Below are 25,040 nucleotides of genomic sequence, written 5' to 3'. Positions count from 1 at the left end.
CCCTGCCTTGATCGATGGCAGGAAAAGTCAGTGCTGTCCCGATAACCTGTTGTTTCCATAAATGCATTTCTGATGCCAGAATTGAGACATTTGTGTCCCCACAAGCTATCAGGACCTTTAAGGGAAGAGCTGACGCCTCTGACCCTGCCTGACTCCCAGCACAGAGAGGAAGCTGCTGCCCAGATGTTTCCAGCACCCTCGCTCTGACTGGGGCAGAAGGCCAGAGAAGGGCTTTGCCATTTACACAGGCTGTGGCTCTGGCTTGAAGGGTTTGGGGAAGAAAGAGAATTGAATGTTTCCCTAATGCAAGAACCTCAAAGGAAATAGTAAAAGATGAGCCCGTCCCTGAAGTTCGACAGATGAAATGGAGAAAACATGAGCAGCTTTATGTTTCAGGATGTGTTTTCTGGGGTTTGAAAGGCTGCTCCGTCTTCTTCCCTCTGACACACTCAAGCTGGCTCCCACCCTGATGGGGCTTCCTGGCTCCAAAGACAGGCGGGTCCCTCACCTCCATGCCTAATCACAGGCTCAACCCCACGCCAGCACTGGTGGCCGCTCTTGCCCTCCCCTCCCAGCTCCCCGAGGAGGAGCCTCAGGCCGGCACCAATAGGACCAGCAAACCTCTGATGAGTGAATGACCCGCCGGTGTCTGGGGGTTTTAGCAGCAAAACCATTGTGGGTATGAATGACTAACCCTTTCCAGATGGCACTGCTGATGCTGATTCCACAATTAGTCACCCCCTCTGGTGGGGAACATGTTCTCCTCTTGCCATTTACCTGTCATCCTTTCACGATAAAGCCCAGGTTCTTTATAAGCTATATTTCTTTCCTAGAGACAGGCAACACAAATATTCAAATACATAAAACCCAAATTTCACAGTCACCAAATCCCCACTTTGTGTCAGAACAGAGAATAAAAATAATAATCCTAAGGGATAGAAACTTCCAACCTATTAGTGAATCTCTAAACAATGAATCATTTGCTGCAACTAATGTCTCATCAAGGATGAAATCACCGTTGTACAAATTCATTTCCTCACCTTTTGTAGGAAAAGATATAGTGATCATGAGATCTGACTAGAGCAAAACATTTAAAAAGGGGTAAATTTAGGCAAGAAAATGTATATAAGATCGGGGAACTTTGTAATTCTCTACTGCTAAGTGCTAGAAAGCAGAACACTTCTTCCTGAAGCTTGCTGGCTATGAATACACTTGAATATTATTGAAGGTGGGAAAACCCAAATTCTCATCATGCACCAAGAGCCCTGGACAACTGCAGGGTTGGTTGGCTCAGGAATCTGAAAAGCGAGGCCAGTCTTGTCCCCGTCAGTTGAATATGCCGTTATCTCTGGAGGAAAGCACCATCACCCAGAGTTTCAGATTATCAAATTCTGTCACAGGGCAAACAAGACCTGCCACAGGCCCTGCATTCCTCTCCTGCTAGGTGACTTCACACTTCAGCCTCTAGCAACATCACAATTCCACACGTTAAGTCCCTGGCCTGACTTTCATCTGCCCCTTCCTTTCTCAAAGGCATAGCTAAGCCTCACCTCCCCTGGAGGCCTTCCCTCTCTGTCCTGGCCGCCCCAGGACACCAGCCTGTTAGGCACGCCTGCCATGTTTCCAAAACTTCCCTCTCGGTTCTCACTGTTGTGCCTACCTGAGTAGGGACAGGAGTCACACCTAACTGATATCTGTACCCCCAGCACCCAGACCAATTCCTGCCACAAAGTAGGTTATCAATATGTAATGTAAACTGACGTTTTATGTTTCTGTCTGACCTAACACCCCTGTGAACTCCTCATAAGGAAGTCCCATGTCTCATTCGCCTCTGTGTCCCATTCAGGCAGTGCTGGGAAGTGTTTGCTGGGTGTCGGACCAGTGTGTGCTGTCTCCCACTCACTGAGGGGTGGGGCCGCGGTGGCACCACACGACCCACATGGGCTGGGCTTTTCCTTCTGGGTCTCGGTGGTTTCTTGACTCAGAGCTTTGCAGGGTTGAGAGAGCAGATGAAAGTAAACCAATACAAATGCGACTCAGGCAAGGAGCGGAGCCATGTAAATAACAGACCATGACAACAAATCCTCAGAGGAAGGCCCATGTGGACTTTATAATCACGTTTATCTGGGGAGGCAACTACCACATTTTGTGAAAATACTGTTAGGTTACTTTAACAGCATTTCATCTTTAAAAGGTTTGGTGGCCAATTTCTGTTGAAAACCTGACAAGATCCCCGTGTGACATTCAGGAAAGAAGCCTGACATCAGAGCCGCATGGGCCCAAGCAGCTTGCCCAGTGATGGCATTGTTTGAGTTGGGTCAGTGAGACTTCAGGAACAAAATGGGACAGTCAAAAATGTCATGAGGAGCAGGTTCCTGGCATGGCCACCAGATGGACGGCCCAAACAGAAGAAGCATTAAAACCCAAAGCAGAAGAGGCATTTTTGTCTTCTTCCAAAATTGACATTCAAGGGAAAACGATGTATAGGTGAGGAAGGCGTTGGGAGAAGTGTGGCCACACGACCACATCGGGGTCTACTCCTCAGTTCCCTGAACACCAGAAATAACAACATTTCTTTACTGAAACATGTTTTACGCCCTTATAAGTGAAATAATCTTATTTCCCAAGGAGAAGCCCGTGCCCTGTGAACACTGTGTGCTGTGAGCGCCCTCGTGTTGCGGTTGGTGCCGTCTTTCTGTAAAATACCACAGGAAGGTATTTTGTCCTCTCATTTGTCCCTATCTCCAGTGAGAACATATTAGAACTATTGTCTAGGGTCTGCAACTTGGTCATAATTGAAAAACCAAATTTTAATAGTTGCTCCTTTCACAGAACGAGTTGAAAAGAGAAATAGTGAAATCCAGCCCTTATGAAGTATGTTGGAAGCCTGGTCATGAATATGGATGCTCCCCTTGTTAGTCTGCTGGGAAAGCCCAGAGCCCTGGTTGCGGGTGCAGACTGAGACAGCCTTAAGTGTCACAAGGGAGATTAAAGCAGGTCCCAGTTAATATTCACATTGCCCTCTTGTTCCCTCTCTAAAGAGACAGAAAGAAAGAAAGAGAGGGGGAGAAAATTAAACATCTTCTAAAGTCTCTAATCCTACCAACACTTGAAGTGCTTTCTTGTATACTTAGCTTTAGAAAGAGAGCTTCTAAAGTTTCCATAGCTACTACAAACAGAGGGCGTGGGCCTGTTTGTTACAAAACTGCCTTGAAAGAGCCCTGCAATCAGCACTCCAGTGCAACTTGAAGGGCCAGCCAGCTCTGCATGGAGCACTTTGGTGTCTTGGAACAGGCCACAAAGGTGACACTGGCCAGAGCACCTTGGGTTTGCTATGCCTGGAAAAGTGAAAGCGAGAAGCTGTTCGTGGACTCCAAGCAGCTGTGCAATGGGATTGAGAGACTCAGCTCAACATTCAACCCATGGGCTGGTACAAGTTAGGTAATGAAAGATTATCAGGGCAGAAAAATGGGAGTGCGAATGATACAGGAAAAAAGTCTCATGACAAGGACAGTCCTAACCAGTAGGTATATGTGCCAGTCATTTCTGAAGTCAAGTCAGGCAAATTAAAACATTAAAATTGGAACTGTCTGCTGAGAGAGATCCCACATAACTAAGAAAGGAAGTAGTCTTGCAGGTAAGAGAATCAGGGGTACTTCCTGTAGATCACCACCACTCAGGCCCTACAACAGCAGGGACTTTGTCCTGGTCACTGCTCTAGCTCTGTGTCTAGAAGACTGCTGAGCACAGGTAAATTACAGCCCATGGTTTTGTATGGCTTCAAATTAAGATTTTATATTTTTAAGTAGTTGGGGGAAAAAAAATCAAAAGAACACTAATTTGTGATACATTAAAATAATTTGAAACTCAAATGTCAGTATCCATAATAAATAAAGTTTTACTGGCACACAGCTGTGCACATTGATTCATATACTGTCCATGGCTGCTTCCATGCTGCAAACAGCTACAGAGGCAGCATAGCTACCAAAGCCAAAGATATCAACTCAACCTTTACAGAGAAGGTTTGACAATCTCTGGACCAGACCATGGAAGGCACCAACAAATATCTGTAGAATGAATAAATGAGTTTTTAAAAAGTACGGTCACTGAAAAACTTATTATTTAAATTAAGACAATTTATATATATTAAAAGATTTTACTGACTTTTCAGGATATGTGCATGCATATATATATTTACATATAATGTTTTAGTATCTACAGATGTGTAAAGTATCTATATTTAATATACAGTGTCTATATAACAAGTATATGTACTATATACAATACCTATACTTAATTTTTGCTTTCAGATAGATTTGTAAAAATTACTTTTAGACAACAGGCCTATTTACAGCGAGGAATTTATGTATGGCTCACTTTCCAAAGTATACTATTTAGGAGGGCATTGAACATGCAGTAGAGACCTTTTATGATGTGGGTCTGAAACAGGATGTTCAATATTAGCTTTCACAAAGCCATGTAATTACACGCCATGCCATAGCAAGCACAGGTGCTCAATAATGTCCATATCTAAGTGAGGTTCTCCCCAGACTGTGGTTAAGATTGCAGAATTTTTCAGAGTACAAAAAAGTAGTTGTTTTTAAATTGTTTTGAAAATGCTTTACATTGCTAAAAAACAAAACATTTCCAGATACACCCACTTATGTCAGCCAGAAGAAAGCATAGGACGTGGCACTGATGGGATGGCTTCTCCTCCTCCTGACATGATGCACTTCTGCCTGCCTTCCAGAAGTGTGCGGGGGTGGGGAGGACTGCTCTCTTAACCTGTCTGCAGAAGTCCTAACCAACCTCAGCCTGCTCTGGAAGCATTCGCATCCTGAGGGAAAGGAAAAGGCATTATCCCTCCACCTGTTGCCCAGGACCCCTGAGCTTCGTGACACTCTTCCTCTGGGGGAGGAGGGACCTGCCAGAACCACAGAGTGGGTAGGAGATGGAGGAGCGAAAGCTCACAACTTAAAGGGGAAGCAAGTGCCAAGCCATGAGCAAGGCAGGGAGGGGCACTTATGTGTGAAAATGAAAGGGGCAGGTGGTCAGATGAGAGAGGTGCTTGTGGAGGAGAAAAACCTGAAGCGCACTCTTTCTGTTCAAAGTGCCACACACTTTTCTTGGGTAGGTTTGACTCTATCTCCAAACATGGAGGTATTTCACTGCGAAGTTCATCTCACTTCTGCCTTCATCTATTACAACTATCTTTTGCTTTCAACTCTCCTTTATGTTGTTCAGTAAAACTACATTCCTCTCACTCAAGTGTGAGGCTTTACCTTACGGATTCTATACGGGCTCCCCTTGCACAACGCTGAAACCAGCGTTGTGTCAATACCCACCACAAACTACCCATCTGGGCTCCTTCGTCCTTCTCCAAATTGCTGGTCTATTTGGTATCTAATTTCCCTCCATGTTGTTGTGTTTAAATCTGAGGGAACATCTGTGGATCGGGTGTTTCCGTGCCGCGCTGTCATGTACTGTTCTGGGGTTTGTATTACATCCTAACAGCAATCACAGATAAACACACGTACCCTCTAATTTGCCCATTAATGGCTGATTGCTAATACCAAAAGGGGTTAAAAAAAAACCCCCAAAACCTACCAACATAGAGGGTGGGGAAACACATAATGGCCAGATCTGTGGATTATTATACAATAAAATTTATGTTTAGTGTGCCACAGGAAGGAATAAAGCAGTTCAGTCTTGACTGAGGTAAAGTCACCTTGGAAACACGGTTCCTTCAGAAGCAGCCTCAGCTGCATCGCTGGGCTCTTCTAACCAGAGAGCTGGAATGTCAGAGGACACCGCTGTGCTCTGACAGAACTGGGGGCATACAAATGTCAACCAGGGAAATGGCATCTCTGCGCACAGTCAGTCCTTTCTTCATGACTCTGAAACGAAGGCCATGTCACTGTCCTTGGCAGAAACAACCTCCTTTCCAAAAATGGAACCTTTAAAAGGAGAGATTAGCTCCTCAGGATGGGGTAGCCAGCCCTCCTCCTGGAAGCTGGGGCCAACTTCCTGTCTTCCCAGGCCCCCACGTCCACAGGCATGGCAGGATTGTGAAGAGGACTGCGAATCGCTGGCCTCCGCTAGGTCAGGCCGGCTGTGCGCATGCGTCCCCGGCTGAGCGGTGGGATGTAGCGCGGCTGTCCCTGGGCAGCTGGGCGGTGAAGCAAGCAGCAGAACATGCCCTGCCCTGGCTTGGCCTGGGCGCCACATGCACTCCCCACTCCAGAAGCTGCTGTGGCCAGCGAGGGCCGCACTCGCAGGTTTTGCTGGTAAAGGATCCTACAACACAGAAACTAATTTCGTATATTCCATGTTCTGGAATCGTTTTACTAACCACTTAAAAGCACAGCGTGGTACGGAGCAGTTGCAGTCTGGCATCTGTGTCACAGAACAGGTTTCAGGATCAGAAACAACCAATACCACTTCTAACTTCAACCACACTAAAGGGTTTGGGGGCCACCAAGTAGTTCCATTTGTACTTGGGGCAGCTCTCCAATGTCATGCTGCCCATAATGTTTAGCAGAACGCCTGGCACATAGCGGACACGCACTGGGCCACGCAGGAATAACCCTTCTTGGCTGTCATGTTGGTGTTGTCTTCTCCATGACCCTCCCTCTCTCTTGCTACTTGTCATCACTGTGACTGTGTAACCCTCTGACTCCTCCACAGAATGGACGCTCACCTGCGTGCCGGGACACCTGTCTTCGTCCTTATTGCTCCTGGCACACAAACAGATAGGAATACTTTAAATACTTGCTGGATGAATGCCCTTGGGTGCCTGGTTCCCATCTACTTGGACAAGGGTGACACCCCCAGTCGTCAGCTCTGGGCTATGCAGTGTTATTTAATACACACGTGCAGAACCCAAGGCTACACAGTACAACCTTCACGCTGCAGCGAGAACTGACAGGGAGAGGAGGTCTGTAACCAGTCAACCTTGAAAGAAACAATGCGCCCGCTGCCTGGGTTCCCACCCAGGGCCACTGCTGGCAGGGGCTTCTCTGCCCAGAGGGCAGCAGGAGAGGGTGTGATGGAACCCAAGGTCGGTGGAGGAATTTATGAACATGAGCCTGTGGGAACAAGGGAGAGACACAGGGAAGCCCAGGGCCCCCTCTGCCAGGTGAGAGGAGTTCATAAAGTACTCTGTACTCTGTGGCATAAAGGAATTATCAAATAATAAGCTGGCTCAAAGGAACTTCTACTCATGGAGTCCACTGCTACCTTCAATGTAAGCAAAGTTTACAAGAGGAATGAATGTGTCTCTCCCATAAGCCAAGATTGTCAGTTTATCTGCATAAAACAGTAACAGCTATATTAATAAACATGGCGGTGGCAGCTATTGCACCCCCAGAGTAGATAGATAATATGTGTTGGGGATTGTTCCAGGCACTCACAGAAAGTATTCAATCCTCACAAACATGCTCTGTGATGGGTAGTAGTATCTCCATTAATCTGATGAAAAAATTAAGATCTGTCTAGGGTGACTTGTTCAGGGTAACAGGACTTGGAGTGGTTGAGCCAGGTTGTGGATGCAGGCTCTAGCAGGCGCCCCCAAACTACGGCCTGCAGGCCGCAATGCGGCCCCCTGAGGCCATTTATCCAGCCCCCACTGCACTTCTGGAAGGGGCACCTCTTTCACTGGTGGTCAGTGAGAGGACCACTGTATTTGGCAGCCCTCTAATGGTCTGAGGGACAGTGAACTGGCCCCTGTGTAAAAAGTTTGGAGACCCCTGCTAGTGTCTGCCCCCCCCCCCCCCAGCACTCAGCCAGTGTTCTAAGCACTTCTCAGTGACCAGTCAGGGTGGAGGGACCTCTGCAGGAGGGCAAGGTTCTTCCTGGCGAGTCTGACTGCCAGCTTCTAAGCTATGCCTGCAAATCAGTGAAAAGAACAGGGGTTTACAACACTTGAAACAGGGTTTCTTTCTCTTCAAAGAAATCCCAAAGCATGGCATGAGCTTGCAGACACCAGAGTGACCATCTTTGAGAAATGGCTTTGGAAGTAGCTAGTCAATAGTTCAAAATGAAATTAAAATTTGAAGTAGAAAAAGTAAGTAATCCCATCCAAATCATAGAGGGCTGCGTTGGTCTCACACTACCGACATTCACAAGTAATAAGGCACAGCCAAAAGTCAAATATAGTTCTAAGATACGCAGGCTTAAAGGGCAGGTTCCAGACCAGACAAGTGACAGCAAGCAGCTAGCACAGTCAGGGAGCTCCCTCAAAATGCATAAACTCAGTGCCCAAGCGTCTGTTATCATGGTCCTTGGTCCAAATGTCACTGGTCACCTGAGGGATGATCTGCTGTGCGGGTCACCCCTGGCTATGCTGGCCTGCCTCTCCATCCTTCCTCCCCCCAGCAGCTCCTGCAAGGTCAGTAGTCAAGAGTGGGTGGGCCCACAGGTTTGAACAGGTACAGATCCGCAGATAGGCGTGCCTCCGGAGGGCTCTTCTGTGCAGCAAAGTAAACAGAAGAGAGTGTGGCCGATCCCCTTTGTGCTGGCTGCTTCCATTTTTATTAGTTACAGGTGGGTGGAGAAGGGTGCAGACCTGAAGCTCTCATTCATCCTCACTATGGGAAAGGCTCGGTTGTAGCCTGTGAAAGTCAAGATGGCCTTCAGCACAATCTTATAATATGCAAATAACTCTGACACTAATTGGAAGTAAATACCAACAACACTTCAGACTACTGTATTTGAAAGCCAGTTGGCTGTGGCGGTGACATTGAGTTGTAAAGTTCTTCCTCGACACGTCTCTTCTAAAACTGCTAACCTACTGTGTACATCTCTCTTTGGGGGAGAAAAACCTCATTTGATTATAGAAATCTAATATTTTAACGTTTTTATTCCCCTCTATAAACAGCATGCTCCTTGACTCTTGTACTGGCTTTAGAGCAAGGGACTTAGAAACACAAACTGCTAATCACACACCTGAATGTCTCTCAAGAATTTAGTCATGGCCTGTTCACTCAGTTAACAAATATGAAGGCATCACACTCAATGGTGGGGACACAGGGATTAAAGGACAGGCAGCTCCCTGCCCCTGTAGCATTTAGAGGAGGCTGGCACTAGTCCTCACAGGAAGACAATGAACCGGACAAGAGGGTCGGAGGTGGCCTCTGAGGGGGACACTGAGCAAGAACCCACTGGATAAAAAGAAAAAGGTCATCCAGCAAGTTGGGAAGGATGGCTGCAGGCTGAATGAAAGTGGAGACAGTAAGTGATGGGGAAACTCTGTGCTGGAGAAGAGAGGGTGGGGAGGGAAGGAACTAGGCAGAGGGAGCTCAAGGCCAGACCTAGTGGGGATTCAGGCTTATTTTTGTTCTAATGCAGGGAGCCCACTGCAAGAGCTGAAGCAGGAAAATTAAGAGCTCTCTGGCACCTGTAAGGAGGGAGTGGCGACAACCAGGAGTCCATAACAATGAGAAGAAGATTGTGGAATAGCACAGACCTGAACTCCGATTCCAACTCTGCCATTTTATAAGCCATACGACTGTGGGCAATTTATATAACCTCATCTGGACAGTTCACACGTGAGGATGACAGGAAGGGACCTTGTCTAGCACCTGGCACACGGCACTCAGCACTGCTGAGGGACACAGGTGCTGCCCAGCTCTAGCCTGGGACCCAAGGCGAGCTATGGAGTACCAGGCTCCTCTGTTGGGTTCTTGACACCTCAGTTTCCTCATCCACACAATGAAGGTACACAAAATGATTTCCTATTATATCAACTGACAGCACAGGACAGAGATGAAGTTTCTAGGCTCTAGAGCCAGAAAGTCGAGGTTCAAAATGCCATTTCTGTTGCTCACCAGCCCATGATCTTGGCCAGTTACAAAACCTTTTAGCCTCAAGTTGCTCATCTATAACATGGGGATAACAACAGTTACCAACCTCAGAGACCAGGAAGTTGGAATACAATCTCAATGCCTGCTGTGAAGTAGGCACTTGGTTAATGTCAATTTCTTTTGTTAAACACCCAGACCTGTTGGTGTTGTCACAGGTATTTACTCTGAGGTGAGCACGATTGGCTGTAGACTGTGGATATCACAGGAGAACCAGATCACCTATGTCAATAGAGACCCATCAATTCAGTGAGTTCTGTCACTGCGCCACCTGCCAAGCTGTGGGGCTGTTTAATGCATTTTCTAAGTGACAGTCTCCCTAGCTGATGTCACATGCCAATTTTGTTAAGTACAACTCCATTTCTTAGCGTCTTCATTCTCCCTTTGCCAATTTCCAACTAGGGGACTAGAAAGGATAAGCAATCAGCAGGAAAGGAGGAAGGAGCAGAGATGGTGGGTGCCTTTTTCTGTTTGCTCAGTTAAGTGTCATCTAAGTGCCTGAGACAGAAAAGGCCTGATGCCAGTGGTCCTGATCTTGGAGGATATAAGCAGGCAATTACAAACTTATATAGCAACAATGTGACAGGACAGGACAAGATGAAACAATAAAAGGGGCCATGTTTGAGTTGGGGTCATGGAAGACTTGACTCATAAATACGGTTTAAATCAGACAATAAGCTAAGCAGATGGTGAGGAGTCCAGGCAGAGAAGTGTGTGCAGGTCAGGATGGAAGGAACCTGGGGTGCAGGTGGAAGAAGAGAGGCCGGTGTGCAGGACAGCGGAAAGGCCAAGGATGTGCCCGGCTCAGGCTGGCACTTACTACGCGCCTTCTCTGTGCCAGGGACAACCAAAAAAGAGGTAAATTGGACATGGCTTGCCCTCAGAGGGCACACAATAAAGTATAGGTGGCAGACCCAGTGAGGGCATGTCACAAACTTCTGGGGGCACAGAGGAGAGGCTTCCTGAGGTAAGGTTAGGCTTCCTCTGGGGCAGCCGAGTGCCTGTCCTCAAGCCTCCCACCCTCAAGAACACACTGATGGTGTGCTCTCCTTGGTCACCACTATCCCAGCAGCTAAACAGTGTCCAACACATGACGAAGCAGATGCTCAAGAGATACCTGCTGGATGGATGAATGCACAGTGAGTAATAATGAAGACAGCAGGCATGGGCGAGCAGCCCAGGGAAGGACGGTGTGTGAAGGGCTAGTGAACACTGGAAATATGCTTTGCCTGATGGAGATGGTAAAGTCACAGTAATTAGGATAGCACACGTTGATGACGGGACTGAGAACACATAGGGCAGAATCAACACTCTTGGCAGAACGCAGGGAGCCTGAAGTAGAATCACGCCTGCGGAACAATCATTTATGATTAGTGGCCCTGCAGAGCCATGGGAGAAATGAGAAAACTGAGCCTCTGCTGTGCACCAAAACACATTAACTCCAGAGAGACTGTAGATCTAAATGGGAAAGGTGAAACTATAAAGATGTTAGATGAGCCCTGGCCGGTTGGCTCAGCGGTAGAGCGTTGGCCTAGCGTGCAGAGGACCCGGGTTCGATTCCCGGCCAGGGCACACAGGAGAAGCGCCCATTTGCTTCTCCAACCCTCCGCCGCGCTTTCCTCTCTGTCTCTCTCTTCCCCTCCCGCAGCCAAGGCTCCATTGGAGCAAAGATAGCCCGGGCGCTGGGGATGGCTCTGTGGCCTCTGCCTCAGGCGCTAGAGTGGCTCTGGTCACAACATGGCGACGCCCAGGATGGGCAGAGCATCGCCCCCTGGTGGGCAGAGCGTCGCCCCATGGTGGGCGTGCCGGGTGGATCCCGGTCGGGCGCATGCGGGAGTCTGTCTGACTGTCTCTCCCTGTTTCCAGCTTCAGAAAAATGAAAAAAAAAAAAAAAAAAAAAAGATGTTAGATGAAAATACAGAATATTCTTATGACCTCAGGGTCTTTAGTAAGACACAGAAACCACTAATCAAAGAAGGAAGAAAAAATTTCATCAAAACACCACAGAGGTCAGAACACAGCTCAGCTCTGGAACTGGTACTAGGGGAGGAGGATGGTGGGCATGTCCTGTCCCTTCACCTGGGTGGTTATGTGGGTGTGTACGTATGCCGAGACATTTTTCACATATTTTGCATTTTACGACATGTACATTACATCCCAACAATTAAAAGGTATTATATATAAAGAAAACAAAAAACAGAACAAGCCACAGGATGGAAGAGACTAGGTCAACACACAGAAATGAACAAATAGTTGATGTCCTGAAATATAAAAAGAATTCCCCATGAATCAACTGAAAAACATAGGCAAAAACAAGGTGAGCAGTTTCTTCATGACATAGGAAACCCAAATGGCCAATAAACATAAACATAAACATGTGCTTATCATTAATTAGAGAAATAGACATTCTACCACAATGACAACGCATAAATTTGTAAGTCTGCTGCGCCAAGTGCGGGCAGGAACACAGCGCTGAGGGAGCTCGCACACCGCTGAGGGAGCATACACTGGTGCAAACCTTCTGGAAGAGTCTGGCCTCACCTAGAATAAAGCTGCAAGTTCCACACCTAGGAGAAAACTCATGCTCATGGGCCAGGGTGCACACATTGTACAAAAATGCTTTCAGCAGCATTAATTCTAATAGCCCCAAGGTAGAAATGAGCCAAATGTCCACAAACAGCTGAATGAGTGAGTAAATGTTCAATTTTCTTGCAATGAATACTACATACATACAGTAAATCAAAGGCAATGATGATCTGGATGCATCACACAATCATGACTTGGAATGACAGATGACAAAAGAAGGCATCCACAATTCCATTTATATAAAATCTCAAAATTGGCAAATGATTTGGGGTACGTGGAACTACCAGAGGGCAGGTTGTGCCTGACAGGAGTCAGGCTTGTGAGCAGCTGTGATGGGAAGGGAGTCAGTGAATCCTGGGAAGCAGTTTTGTCTTAACCTGGCTGTTGGTTACGCATGTCTACTTTATGATTATTTGCAAACAGTACATATATACTCTTTTCACTTTTTGGTATACATATTACACTATGTATTTCAAAATAAATAGTGGTGAAAAATTAGGATAATGCAAGCGAGACCTGAAGGGTGGGCTCCTCTGCCAAATGCAGTTCATATGTTCTGTCACCTGGCCAGTGCTCAGAAATACTGCCCCTAACACCTCCAACTCTCCTCCAACGCTGTGGGTACCACCGCTGTGACGGCTCACAGAGTGTGTGCCACGTGCGCCACTCACTGCTTGGAAACACGCAGGAGGGGGAGGCTGGTACTTTCACCATCGTTTTCTTCTAGGAACCCTTAGGATTTCTTGGTGTTCCTAACTTGCCCTGAGGAAACACTTGAGTTAGAGCTGAACTAGTTTCCAAAAGTGCCTTAGGAGAAAAAAACTGTAGAAGTAGTTCTAATTCTGACATATTGTTTCTCTCAAAAATTGGAAAAGTGTTTAGACTTTCTAGGGTCCCATCCTGAACCAGGAAGTACAGATCTCTATCTGCCTTTGACTAATCAGTGGTTGGCAAACTCATTAGTCAACAGAGCCAAATATCATCAGTACAACGATTGAAATTTCTTTTGAGAGTCAAATTATTAAAATTTAAACTATATAGATTCCTTATCAAGGTAGCGCCCGCACGTGGTATTTTGTGGAAGAGCCACATTCAAGGAGCCAAAGAGCCGCTGTGGCTCGTGCACTGCAGTTTGCCAACCAGGGACTAAGTCAGGGGTCCTCAAACTTTTTACACAGGGGGCCAGTTCACTGTCCCTCAGACCATTGGAGGGCCGGACTATAAAAAAAACTATGAACAAATCCCTATGTACACTGCACATATCTTATTATAAAGTAAAACAAAACAGGAACAAATATAATATTTAAAATAAAGAACAAGTAAATTAAAATCAACAAACCAGTATTTCAATGGGAACTATGGGCCTGCTTTTGGCTAATGAGATGGTCAATGTGCTCCTCTCACTGACCACCATGAAAGAGGTGCCCCTTCCGGAAGTGCGGTGGGGGCTGGATAATTGGCCTCAGGGGGCCGCATGTGGCCCACGGGCCCGTAGTTTGGGGACCCCTGGACTAGGTCATCATTCCGTGAGAGCTATTATGAAGATAAGAATCTCTTACAAAACTGAGGCTGATCCCAATGGTGAAAAACCTCCAGGGCAGGGATGGGTCCTTGTTGTAAACTTGCCATCCACTTCCCACTTTGGCCTTTTCTTGGCCTCTGCCCATAGCACGGAGCCTGTTGTCAGCTGCAGTTGTTACCCGCAAAGGGAAGTTCTGCTACACTCCAACGGCCTTTGCTGGCAGCTTACAGAAACCCAGAGCCACTGCAGGGTGAGAGCAGGCTGACTTTGGGGGTAGCGGGGCTCGCCAGTCTGCTGACCAGGGTCCCAAGTCCTCTGTGTCTACCTCAGGGAAGACGCTGAGACCAGAGACGGGTCAGAGTGGGGGAAGGGGAGAATATCTGAAAGTTGGTTCTATTTTTATATTTTCAGGATTTGTGACCATTATCCAAGTGAAGGGCTGATATAAATCCACAAAGCCAGAGGACGAGGCAGCTTGAACAGTGGCAGCTTCCCTTTCCTCCTGTCTCAGGCCTCACTCTGGTGAAGACGCCTCTGCCACCCCTGCTCCTCAGAACCCAAGTTGTCACAGACACAAACTCAGACATGTGCCTTCAGGGTGAGTCCACACAGAACCCTGCAGCCCATCTGTTCTCTCCCATCCCCTCAGCTGGCCTGAAGGCAGGGTCTCCAACCAGTCTGAGTATGGCTTTCTTCCTGCACAGGGCACACGGTGTGTTCCATGCACTCAATAAAGACTTCACCAGTGCTGCTCGCTCACTGAGCTCCTTCCTTCACAGACCCAGACACTTGCCCAAGAAAGATTTTTTTAAAAAATTTGTTGGTTCTAGAAAAGTAAGTGGTACAGAGAATATATACTTCTGGCTAAGAATGATGATCTCAAAACAAACCAACTAGAAACACTGAACCATTAACGGGTTGTGGCACCCCGATGTTTTGACCAGGTCCTTCTCTGTAACTGCTAAATTTGACGAGACATTTTGGGCAAAAATACTGACATCAGTCCGGGTCACCTGGAACTGGTTTCATCATGCCAAACTCTGGCAACCCAGTCTCTCAGTCTTACAAAATAAAAATCCTGTGTGGCCATGGTATTTAAATACACAATTTGAAAAGGTTATGAACATCTTAAACATATCCAAAAGTTACTGTTCTTTTTAATAAAGCAAATGCAAATAACCTTGTAAGAAAACATATACATCTTAATAATAACAGTACTTATAAGCACAGACCGTGTGCCATGAACTGCTCTAGCACTCAGCCAGGTGATCATACTTCTGCTTTTAAATTCAGCAGCTCTGCTGAAGGAACAGCCTTGTCCTTGGACTGCTGAGACTATGAACTACCCAAGGACTTCATGTCAAAGCTGACACGCCGAGTGAGCAGCCCAGTGATGTTATGTAGAAATGGAGCAGAGGAATAATTACCAAGCACAGCTGACCCTTGAATAATAGAAGTTTGAACTGCATGGGTCTACTTATACACAGATATTTTTCAAAAAATACTGTCATTGTACCTTCCTTCTGACTTTCTTAGTAACATTTTCTTTGTTCTAGCTTACTTTATCATAATAATGCAGTATATAACACACAAAGTATGTGTTAAATCAAATGTGTTACTGGTGGGGCTTCTGGTCAACAGCGGGGTATTAGGTTTTGGAGGATCAAAGTTATCCCTGGATTTTTTTACTCTATGGGGGTTGTCCCTAACCCTGCATTGTTCAAGGTCAACTGTATTTGGTCCATCTACACCATGGAATATTATTTGGCACTAAAAAAGTAATGAGCTATCATGACAAGACATGGAGGAAACAACGCTTTGAGTAGTATGAATGTTCATGTACGTCCTTGTGCCTTCTGACCATCCAGACTACAATCATATATGTACAATGGCAACATTAAAAAAAGGCAAACGTATGTTCTTCTTGTTTCCATAAATTGGTTATCAAACAAAAATGATTTTAAGTTAGTAAAACTGGAACTACTTTCATTTTGAAAAAATAACTCACTCCTGGGGGTCAGCGAGCATGAAAAAAACTCACTACACAAAAAGGGTTAATTGCATGTAACTAAGTGAACGAACCCAGTCTGACAGAGCTGCACGCTGAGTGGTCCCTGCTTTTATGTGAGATCCTGGAAAGGCAGAACCATGGAGAGAGTTTGTGGGGAGGGATGAACAGGCAGAGCTCAGGTTTTTAGGGCAGCGGGGCTATTCTGTGTGACCCCTATAATGGTGGGTATGGTCATTACACAACTGTCCAAACCCACAGAAGGCACAGCAGTGACTTTAATGTGAACTATGGACTCTGGGTGATTATGACGGTTAGTGTAGGTTCATCAGTTGTAACAGATGTGCACTCTGGGGAGGGATGTGGATCATGGGAGACTCTGCATGGGGGGTGGGGATACATGAGAAATTCCTGTACTGGCCTCTCAACATCATTGCAAACCTAAAATTGCTCTAAAGAAATAAAGTATAAATTTTTTCCTGAAAAACGCAAAAGGAAGAAAGAATGATATAACAATAAGTAAATATATATTTCATGTAGTTTCTAAATTAAAAATACTTTCCTAGGCTACAAACTCACAACTGCCACAGAAGACTACTGAGGTAAAATGAGCTTGGCAAAGTATGCATTTCTGATGTGTTTTCCCAGTGACATTCCTTTTCTAAAGTAACACTCAAGGGACAGTATGCATTACATTAGCCAGCCACAAGGAGCAGATCTTTAGAAATAAGAATTCATGGCAATAACGTTTCCATGTTTTGTTTCTGCTTTCAAATGACTTGTACAGGGTAGTACTTAAAACCTTTTGTGGAAACTACTGAAAAGTAAAATTAAGAAAAAACGGTCATCTCAAAGCCAGGTGACAAAAGTGACAGATGAGAAGGCCCAGGAAGCAGCTTCCAAGGCCACCACACTACTTCCAGCATGAGGGCCGGGCTGCCCTGGTCCCGCACAGGCTGACACTGACGGCAAGAGTAAAGTGGACCTGTGGACACACGGTTTGTACTGGGCACCTCAGCTGGGCAAGGAGACTTCCATTTTCTAATTTAAGTGAGAATAAACACCCAGCAGCCTCATTCTTAGTGCAAATCACCTGGTAAAGCAAACTCCGATGCACTCCGACCTCTGAGGCAGTGAAGCAGCTGGGCAAACCAGGCTTAGCAAGACACAGCCTAAGGACAGGCCCAGGTGCAGGGCCACGAAAGTGTGAGAGCAGACTGGAGTGCGCCATCAATGCTCACGACATAAAGACCTTAATATGGCGATGCTGCTTTCAGCTTTTGCCTCGGTGACTTTAGAGGTATAGGATGCTGGAAGCACAGAACTAAAAGCCAAGTGGACACAGTTTAAAGGAGTACAATCTGAAGTATTTTTGTCTCATTTAAAAATAGTTTGTGACTATTTGCCAAAACACCTGAATAAGGTAACAGAGTTCACTTCTGTGAAAGCCTCATTCATTATACTACATCTGATTCCTCCAGTGTCGGCTGCAAGCCCTGGGGAACCAGTTGCTAGGAAACCATAAAACAGGACTTCTTCCAACTTCCATTTTGAATGGGTCTATTTAGATAAGGACTTTGCCTGCGTGTGTGTGTGTGGGGGGGGGAGGTAGACGGTGCTTGGTGATCAGTGGCAGTGGGTTAATACTCTCATCAGCCTGGAAGTGACTCCAGGCATTGCCCACTCCCTAGTCCCACACTTGACTCACTTCACATGGGGTCCAGGGAGGCCTCTGCTAACCTGTGAGTTGTGCGTGCACACTTGTGTGCTTTGGCAGAGGAGAAAGACTGGGTTTTCACATCTTCAATCGCACTAGGCCAGGGGCAAGACAATCAATGAGAGGCTTTAAAAAACCAAGTTACATTGTGTGGCAAGCCAAACCAAAAATTGATCTTTTTAAAGCAAAACAGCACTATGAGGTTTTCTAGTTTTTAATTAATGTCACCACAGCATTGAACATAAGATCATTGAATGCTTATCAGCTGTTCAATCCTGGGAACACAGAAATAAACAAAGGAGAGCCCTTCTCGTCCAGCAAAGGAAAATCTGACTTCAGCAGAAAGATCTCCCAGCCACTTGCTGCTTCTGACACCAGGGAGGGAGAAGGGAGATACCAAAAACAGAAACTCATCCTTGTGACTTAACAGCAGAAGCACTTCTCTGGTGTAGAAATTCGTTGACATCTTTCACAAACAGTACACATGGCCAGGTGCACCAGCCTAAAATGCTTAAGGCATCTCCCTGGACCACCTCCTCCCCATTGCTACTTGGCAGGCCCAGTCACATGCTGGAGTCCCATTAAGAAAAGTACAGAATAAAATATGTTGCCTTATTTATTCTAAAATTCCTGCATTCCCCAAGATGTAGCAGAATTGTCTGGAATTTCCAAAATGCACATGAGAACAGTAAATATTCCATAATTCCTGCAAGAAAGATATCTGCTCAACATGGGTCCCATATATATCTGTGTGTATTTATTATCTTTGGAGGATACTACAGAAAATCAGTACTTTGGAACACATTTGGTAACAGTCTCCAGGGTCCAGGGATCCAACATGGGGTGTGACTCAGGCAGGGTGCAGGAGCAAGCCAACACAGAACCCACCTAGGATAAACTTTTTTGAGGGAAGAATCACACATCCAGGTAACTCATGTGAGTGTTCATGGAGCAGTACAGCTACACAACCAAACCATAAGAGACCAGACAGAGACACTAGCTCAGTTAAGGAGGGTCAGGGAAGAATTCCAAGAGAAGGCACATGAGAAATGAAGCACCCATGTGGCAGTCTAGACAACAGAACCAGGACCAAAGCACGGGTCTTGGAGTCGGACAAACTTGGATGAACCTGGCTTGCATGCTGTCCCTGGCATTCACGGGCTAGGAGAACTTGGGCCAGCTAGAGTCAGGGAACCAACTCTCTGAACTTTACTTTTCTCATTTGTAAAGTGGAAATAATAATTCTCAACAAAGGGGGTTGGTAAAAAAAAAAAAAACAAACAAAAAACTACGCAAAATAATGTTTTTAAAGAGTACAGCACAGGACTTGGCATTTAGAAATGACTCAGTAAATGAGTCTAAAAATGTCAATATGAAGTGTGACAGAATGAACAGCCCGTGAGTGTTCTCACGTGTGTGCGTCCACAGAGCCTCACCAGATCAAGCTCCAGAGCAAGCCCAGCACCCTAGGGACCCCATGCACCCCTCTCACTATCCACCTCCCACCTCCAAGCTAACAACTGTTCTGACTTTTGTCATCACAGATTAGTTCTGCCTGGTCCTGGACTTGATGTAAATGGAATCAGTATATACTGTGAATCCAGCTTCTTTAGCTCAGTGTAAAGTTAGTGACATTTGTCCCTCTGTTACACACAGAAGTTCATCCTTCTTTCCTGTTGTACAGTATTCATGGTATGAACATATCACAACTTATTTCTCTGATCTGATAAATATTTGGGTTGCTTCCACATACCACCACAATTTACCTCTTTTACTCATCAAAATACTGATGAGTATGTTTCCGCTTGGGGACTATTATAAATGCTGCTATGACTGTTACTGCACATCCTCTGATGGATGTATGTATACACTCCTCTTGGGCACATACATACCCGGAGCTGACCTGCTGGCTCACAGGGCAGATGTATGTTTAGATTTAGTAGACATGGCCATAAAGTTTTCCAAAGGGATTCTCCAATTTACATCTCCACCAAAAACATATTAAAGTTCCAGTCACTCCCACCGTCAATCCTACTAACCATCCTGGTGGGGCTCCTTGCTGTGGGTGTGTTTCCATTTCCCCAATGACTGCTGAGCTTGAGCTCCTTCCATGTTTACTGGTCACTTACATTTTCGCTTTTGTAAAGGGTCCTGTGTCTTTTGTCCATTTAAAAAACTGAATTACCTTTTCCTTACTGTTTTGTAGGAGTCCTTTATACACTATGGGTATGAGGCTTTAGTCAGATTTATGTAATGCAATCATCTTTTCAAAATTTTCCTCTTATAGCACTTTTCCCTTACAATTTTTATGTTTTAAGAAATCTGTGGCCCTGGCTGGTTGACTCAGTGGATAGAGCAATGGCTCGGTGTATGGACGTCCCAGGTTTGATTGCTGGTCAGGGCACACATAAGAAATGACCATCTGCTTCTCTCTCCCACCCTCTCCACCTTCTCTCCCTCTTCTCCACCCACAGCCACTGGCTCGAATGGTTCGAGTGTCAGCACAGGGCACTGAGGATAGCTTGGTTGGTCCAAGCGGTCAGTTTCAGGTGCTAAAAAGAGCTCAGTTGATTCAAGCATTGGCCCAAGACAGAGGTTGCTGGGTGGATCCCAGTCGGGACATGCAGGAGTCTGTGTCACTATCTGGAGGGGTGGGGAGGTAAGGGGAGGGAAGGAGGGAGGGAGGGAAAAGAAATCTTTGCCTACTCCAAGATAATAGCCACATTCTTCCAATTCCTTACAGAAGCTTTTTGATTTTAACTTTTACATTGATGTCTATGATTCATCTTGAATTAACATTTGTGAAAGGGCTGAGGTAGGGGTGGTGAGGTTTCCCCCCCCTACTATGGATTTTTAATAGATTTAACACTATTAATGGAAAAGAGCATCCTTTTCTTGCCAAACTGCAATGGCACCTTTTTGTGTCTGTGTGAACCTGTCTCGGATTCTCTATTCTGTTTTATACCATCATCATCATCATCGTAATATCATTATTGTTGGAGTTTTAACACCGACTCACATTACAATCAGATGAAAATTTACTTTTTTCTTAGAGATTAACAGTTGTAATAGGATCTCTGTAGAAGAACATCTATTTATTGAGAAATTATATGCTGGGTGTTAGGTACAGGTCCAAGACCCCTTACTAATAGCCTCAACTGGCCAGGCTGAGCTTTAGGTGACCCAGGGGCCAGGACAGTTCCCGGGACTCTCCACTTGAGCAATCCTAATTGATATCTTACTTCCCTCCGCCCGACCATGGGGCATCCTGACAGTCACCCCCATTGCTTATCTGAACATTCTTTACTTAGTGCCACCCTCCCTCCCCCATTGTTTAAAACTCAGGGGTTAAATGAAATGCTTAGAACTGAAGAAGTGGAAGAATCTGGGTCTGACCAGCCCCAGCAGTGATGGCTGTTGTACTATGCTATAGGATTACAAGGAAAATGCTGTTAGCTCATTATTCCCATAAGCTGTTCTATTCTGTATGCACATGAAACTTACAAATGAAGTCTCTCAATACAAAAAATAAAAGAGAAAAGAAGGGGAAAAAAGAATAGGAAAAAACCCAACAACCCTGTTTGGACTCTCATTCTATCTGTGTCCCCTCCCCCGCCAATAAAAACAACATTAAAAAAACCCACATCAAGCACAGCTGATCAAAACATAGATCAAAAAAAGAATGAAAGAAAAACATTTCAAATAAAGTTCAGCTGTTTCTATTTGGAAACAACAACAAAAAACCCCACTTGCCACAATAAACTGACAAATAAGAAATGGACCCTGTGGTAGTGGGGCTGGAATTTTCCAATGGCATCTGCACCGTGTCATTACTGCGGGTGATCCGCAGTGAGCAGGCGAGTGAGCAGCTGGGCGCTGGCGGGCATGTGTCGTCCAAGCAGCAGCCCAGGATGCTCCTTCAGTCAGACACCCCTTGGAGATGATGCCTTTTCCCTGAAACTGGAAATCCCCACTGGCTTCTAGAATCTACCTTCAGAAAACAGACAGTGATAAGCCTTCCAGCCTTGTCACCAGCCTAGAACAGTTTTCTCTGCTATGCCAGCTTGGAGTTCCTGATCCCAAGGGTAGCCGAGAACGTAGCGGTCTTTTGCAGGGTCCTTCCTAACCAGAGATCCCAGTGGGGTGCAAGGGCTGCCATCCAAAGATATTGCAAGCTTCCACCCTCACCCCATTTAGAGATGAACAGTCATGGCCAGCTGACTCTGAGTGACTAGAGAATAGATATATTTTTATTAAATGATATTTAACTTTAGAATTGTTCCTAGTATGGATGAAAAAGGGGTCACATGCTGAACCTGACAAGTCTGCATGGTGGCCTTGCAAAGTCAGAAACCTAAAGAAACTGCACCAGATGGTCTGAAATGAAAACTTTCTAACTAAAAGAAGTTCCTAGGGTGGTATTTTTCCTTAAAAAGGTCAGTGTTTACCTTAACTGAGCCTGTGTATTTTTTTTTTCATCTACAATAACATACCTGATAACATACCTTTAAAAGGTAAGAATGACATGCCTTTGGTAATCTTTTCCAGACCCCTCAGGACACAGCTACCACACTAAAGCAGACCCACAAATCCCCTCAGTGTATTATCATCATGTTAATTGTTAACTGGTAACTTTCCTTAACCTGTCTATGTAAGAGATGTGTCTGTGGGTTTTACTTTTTATCCAGTTCCAGAGATTTCCCCCTTTGCTCTCTCCCACCTCCCTAATCTATCACCAGTGGACTTCATAAAATCCCCTTAAATCTTCCCCTTGATTCTGATATAGTAGATTGCTTTTTAACACAAATTCTAAAATTAAAATTCAATAAAAGCTTGGCTGGTATTAATAATTACAAGAGGTTAAACCAAATAAATTTGAAATAATATTACTAAGCCAAGATGAATTAATTCACAGAAGAATCAAAGATCTCATGGGAGAAATTTCTTCTGGCTTAGAACCCCCTACCAACAAAATACACACACGCATACACATTCCCCGCACTGCTACATGTCCATACATATCAGTGGTAGTCAACCTGGTCCCTACTGCCCACTAGTGGGCGTTCCAGCTTTCATGGTGGGCGGTAGCGGAGCAACCAAAGTATAAATAAAAAGATAGATTTAACTATAGTAAGTTGTTTTATAAAGACTTATTCTGTCAAACTTAGCGAAAATCCGACATAAAGTACTTGGCAAAGTACATAAAGCAAAAATCCGACATAATTATTATACGCTTTAACTTGCTGTAACTCTGCTTTATAAATTTTATAAAGTAAAGTTACTTCTCTACTTTATAAATCACCATTTCTGTGGAACCGGTGGGCAGTTAGAATATTTTACTACTAACAGAGATACAAAAGTGGGCGGTAGGTATAAAAAGGTTGACTACCCCTGATGTATGTGTTCATTCTCCCACACAACAGAAGCAGCACAAGGGGCTCCCAGGTTTCTGACCCGAGCAACTGGATGGAGACACTCAGCCGTAAATTACTGAGGAAGAGGGGCAGCTTGGCAGAGAGGTAGCAATAGTTTTACTCTGGACATACAAGCAAAATGTCACAGAGGGTGACAGATACATGTCTGAGACTCAGAAGAAAAGTTTGACTAGAGGTCAAGTTTCAGAGCCACAGGTAAAGAGATGATACTTAAGGCCACAAGAACACCCAGAATGCAACTCTGTCTCACCATCTCCAAGCTCCCCAGCCTGGCTTCAGCCAATGTCATTTCTTGCCTAGATGATGACAATAGCCTCCCTACAGGATTCCCTATCACTCCATGGGCCTGGAAAGTGTCTGTGAATGAGTTTCTGTGGCCTCTCTGTATGCTCTGTCCCCTCCCAGTCACTGGTGAGGAGGCAATGTAGGCAAGTGACTAAGAACCAGGCACAGACCGAGTTTAAATCCTGGGTCTGACCTATTGACAAGTCGCTAAGACACTTGATTTATTTGCTCATCTACAAAATGGGGAGAATAGTAACACCGTGCCTGCCTCTTAGGTGCAGTCGGGTGGATGTGAGGTCGTGTGTGTGATACACTGGAAGGACTCACTAAGGTCTCCAGAGAGCGAGGAGATGACTGGCAATCGTGAGGAAGAGCTGGTGAAGGCTGTCAGCACGGACTGGCATGGGTAAGCGCCGGCAGGCCATATGCAGCAGCCTTCAGTCAGGCTCTGCGGAAGGCCAGGCTAGTGACTCAGGACACAGAAGGAAAACCATGACCTCCTTCCTCTGTGCACGGTCACCCTCTTCACCAGGAACCCAGCACCCGACCCACCTGGAATATTCTCCCACTGCTTCCCTGTGGCAGAAAGCTCTCTTCTCCTTTTTCCCCTTCCCTTTTCTGGAGCAAAATCATTTCAAAGCTCTGCAGGAGCCCGATTCCGGGCGCAGGGCGGGGACCAGCTCTTGCGGCTGCCTGTCTTTCCCTGACTGGGCTTGGTGCTCTTTGAAGGAAGATGCCTTTTTCTATTGCTCATCAAACAACAGTATCGTTAGCACAAATAAGCATATTCAGTCTACTTACTTTGAAAGACATGATTTTCATCAGCTCCTTTTTTGTTCTTGACAGAAACCACAGTAAGGGGAATCTTATTTTAAAATGTCCCCCCATCCTGTCTCCTCCACCTTAGGCTAGGCTTCTCACTGTCTCCCATAGAGTTCTAATCTCATAGTCCCTACAACAGCTTCACTTGCCCCTCCTCAGATGCAGTTAACATAAGCCCAGCAGTAGCAGGACAAAGACTCAGCTGAGTTTGGCTCTCACCAGGGAAGGTCCTGAATTAAGCAGTTTCTCTCAAGCTGGAACAGGCTGTACAGGTTCCCTTGGTTCCTCATCATTGCACTAGACCTGTCTCCTCCAGTGCAGCTCCTCAGGGAAGTAAGTACCCTGCACCGTACCTCCAGGAGACACCCGAGATTGCAGGTGGCTTGTTTCAGCCCCGGTGAGGGCAAGGACCAGAATCCCCAGCTGCCACCACAGAGGGTCACAGGACAGAACCCATCAAAAACGAGAGCTCGGTGCCACTGCAAAGTTTCTCCCTATAATGCCCTGTTCACCTTGAAACCTCCTGCTCACTACACTGCATAGGCTGCACATGCGACAGTCCAGCCATGACACTGAGAAAGTGGCTTCGTTCTTAGGACAGGACAACAAATAAGGAGGCCAGCTACACGACAAAGGAACACCAGGAAAGGGGCTGAAAATGCTGAGGCCCTGGCTGTGGACTACCGCCCAGTGGCTCATGCAAGGAAGGATACAGGGGTTGCTGTCATCCAGGCTGCAGCTGTCCAGGATCAGGGGGATGCCGTCCAGTTCATTGACCTAGAGAGAGAGAACACAGACTTACACA

General features: G+C 45.8%; 1 protein-coding gene across 1 annotated transcript in view; it reads right to left on the bottom strand.

Moving 5' to 3' along the window:
* ATXN10 (ataxin 10) overlaps positions 1-25,040 on the bottom strand; it is a 173,595-nt gene that overhangs the window by 3,088 nt on the left and 145,467 nt on the right. Inside the window, exon 10 of the mRNA XM_066358660.1 lies at positions 24,949-25,012. Within this exon, the coding sequence (XP_066214757.1) occupies positions 24,949-25,012 (64 nt within the window). The remainder of the gene's footprint in view (positions 1-24,948; positions 25,013-25,040) is intronic.

The sequence above is a fragment of the Saccopteryx leptura genome, chromosome 1 (genome assembly GCF_036850995.1).
Source record: "Saccopteryx leptura isolate mSacLep1 chromosome 1, mSacLep1_pri_phased_curated, whole genome shotgun sequence".
In the NCBI taxonomy this organism is placed as follows: domain Eukaryota; kingdom Metazoa; phylum Chordata; class Mammalia; order Chiroptera; family Emballonuridae; genus Saccopteryx; species Saccopteryx leptura.
Note: the sequence above shows the minus strand (reverse complement) of the source record. Positions and strands in the feature narration are given on the sequence as shown.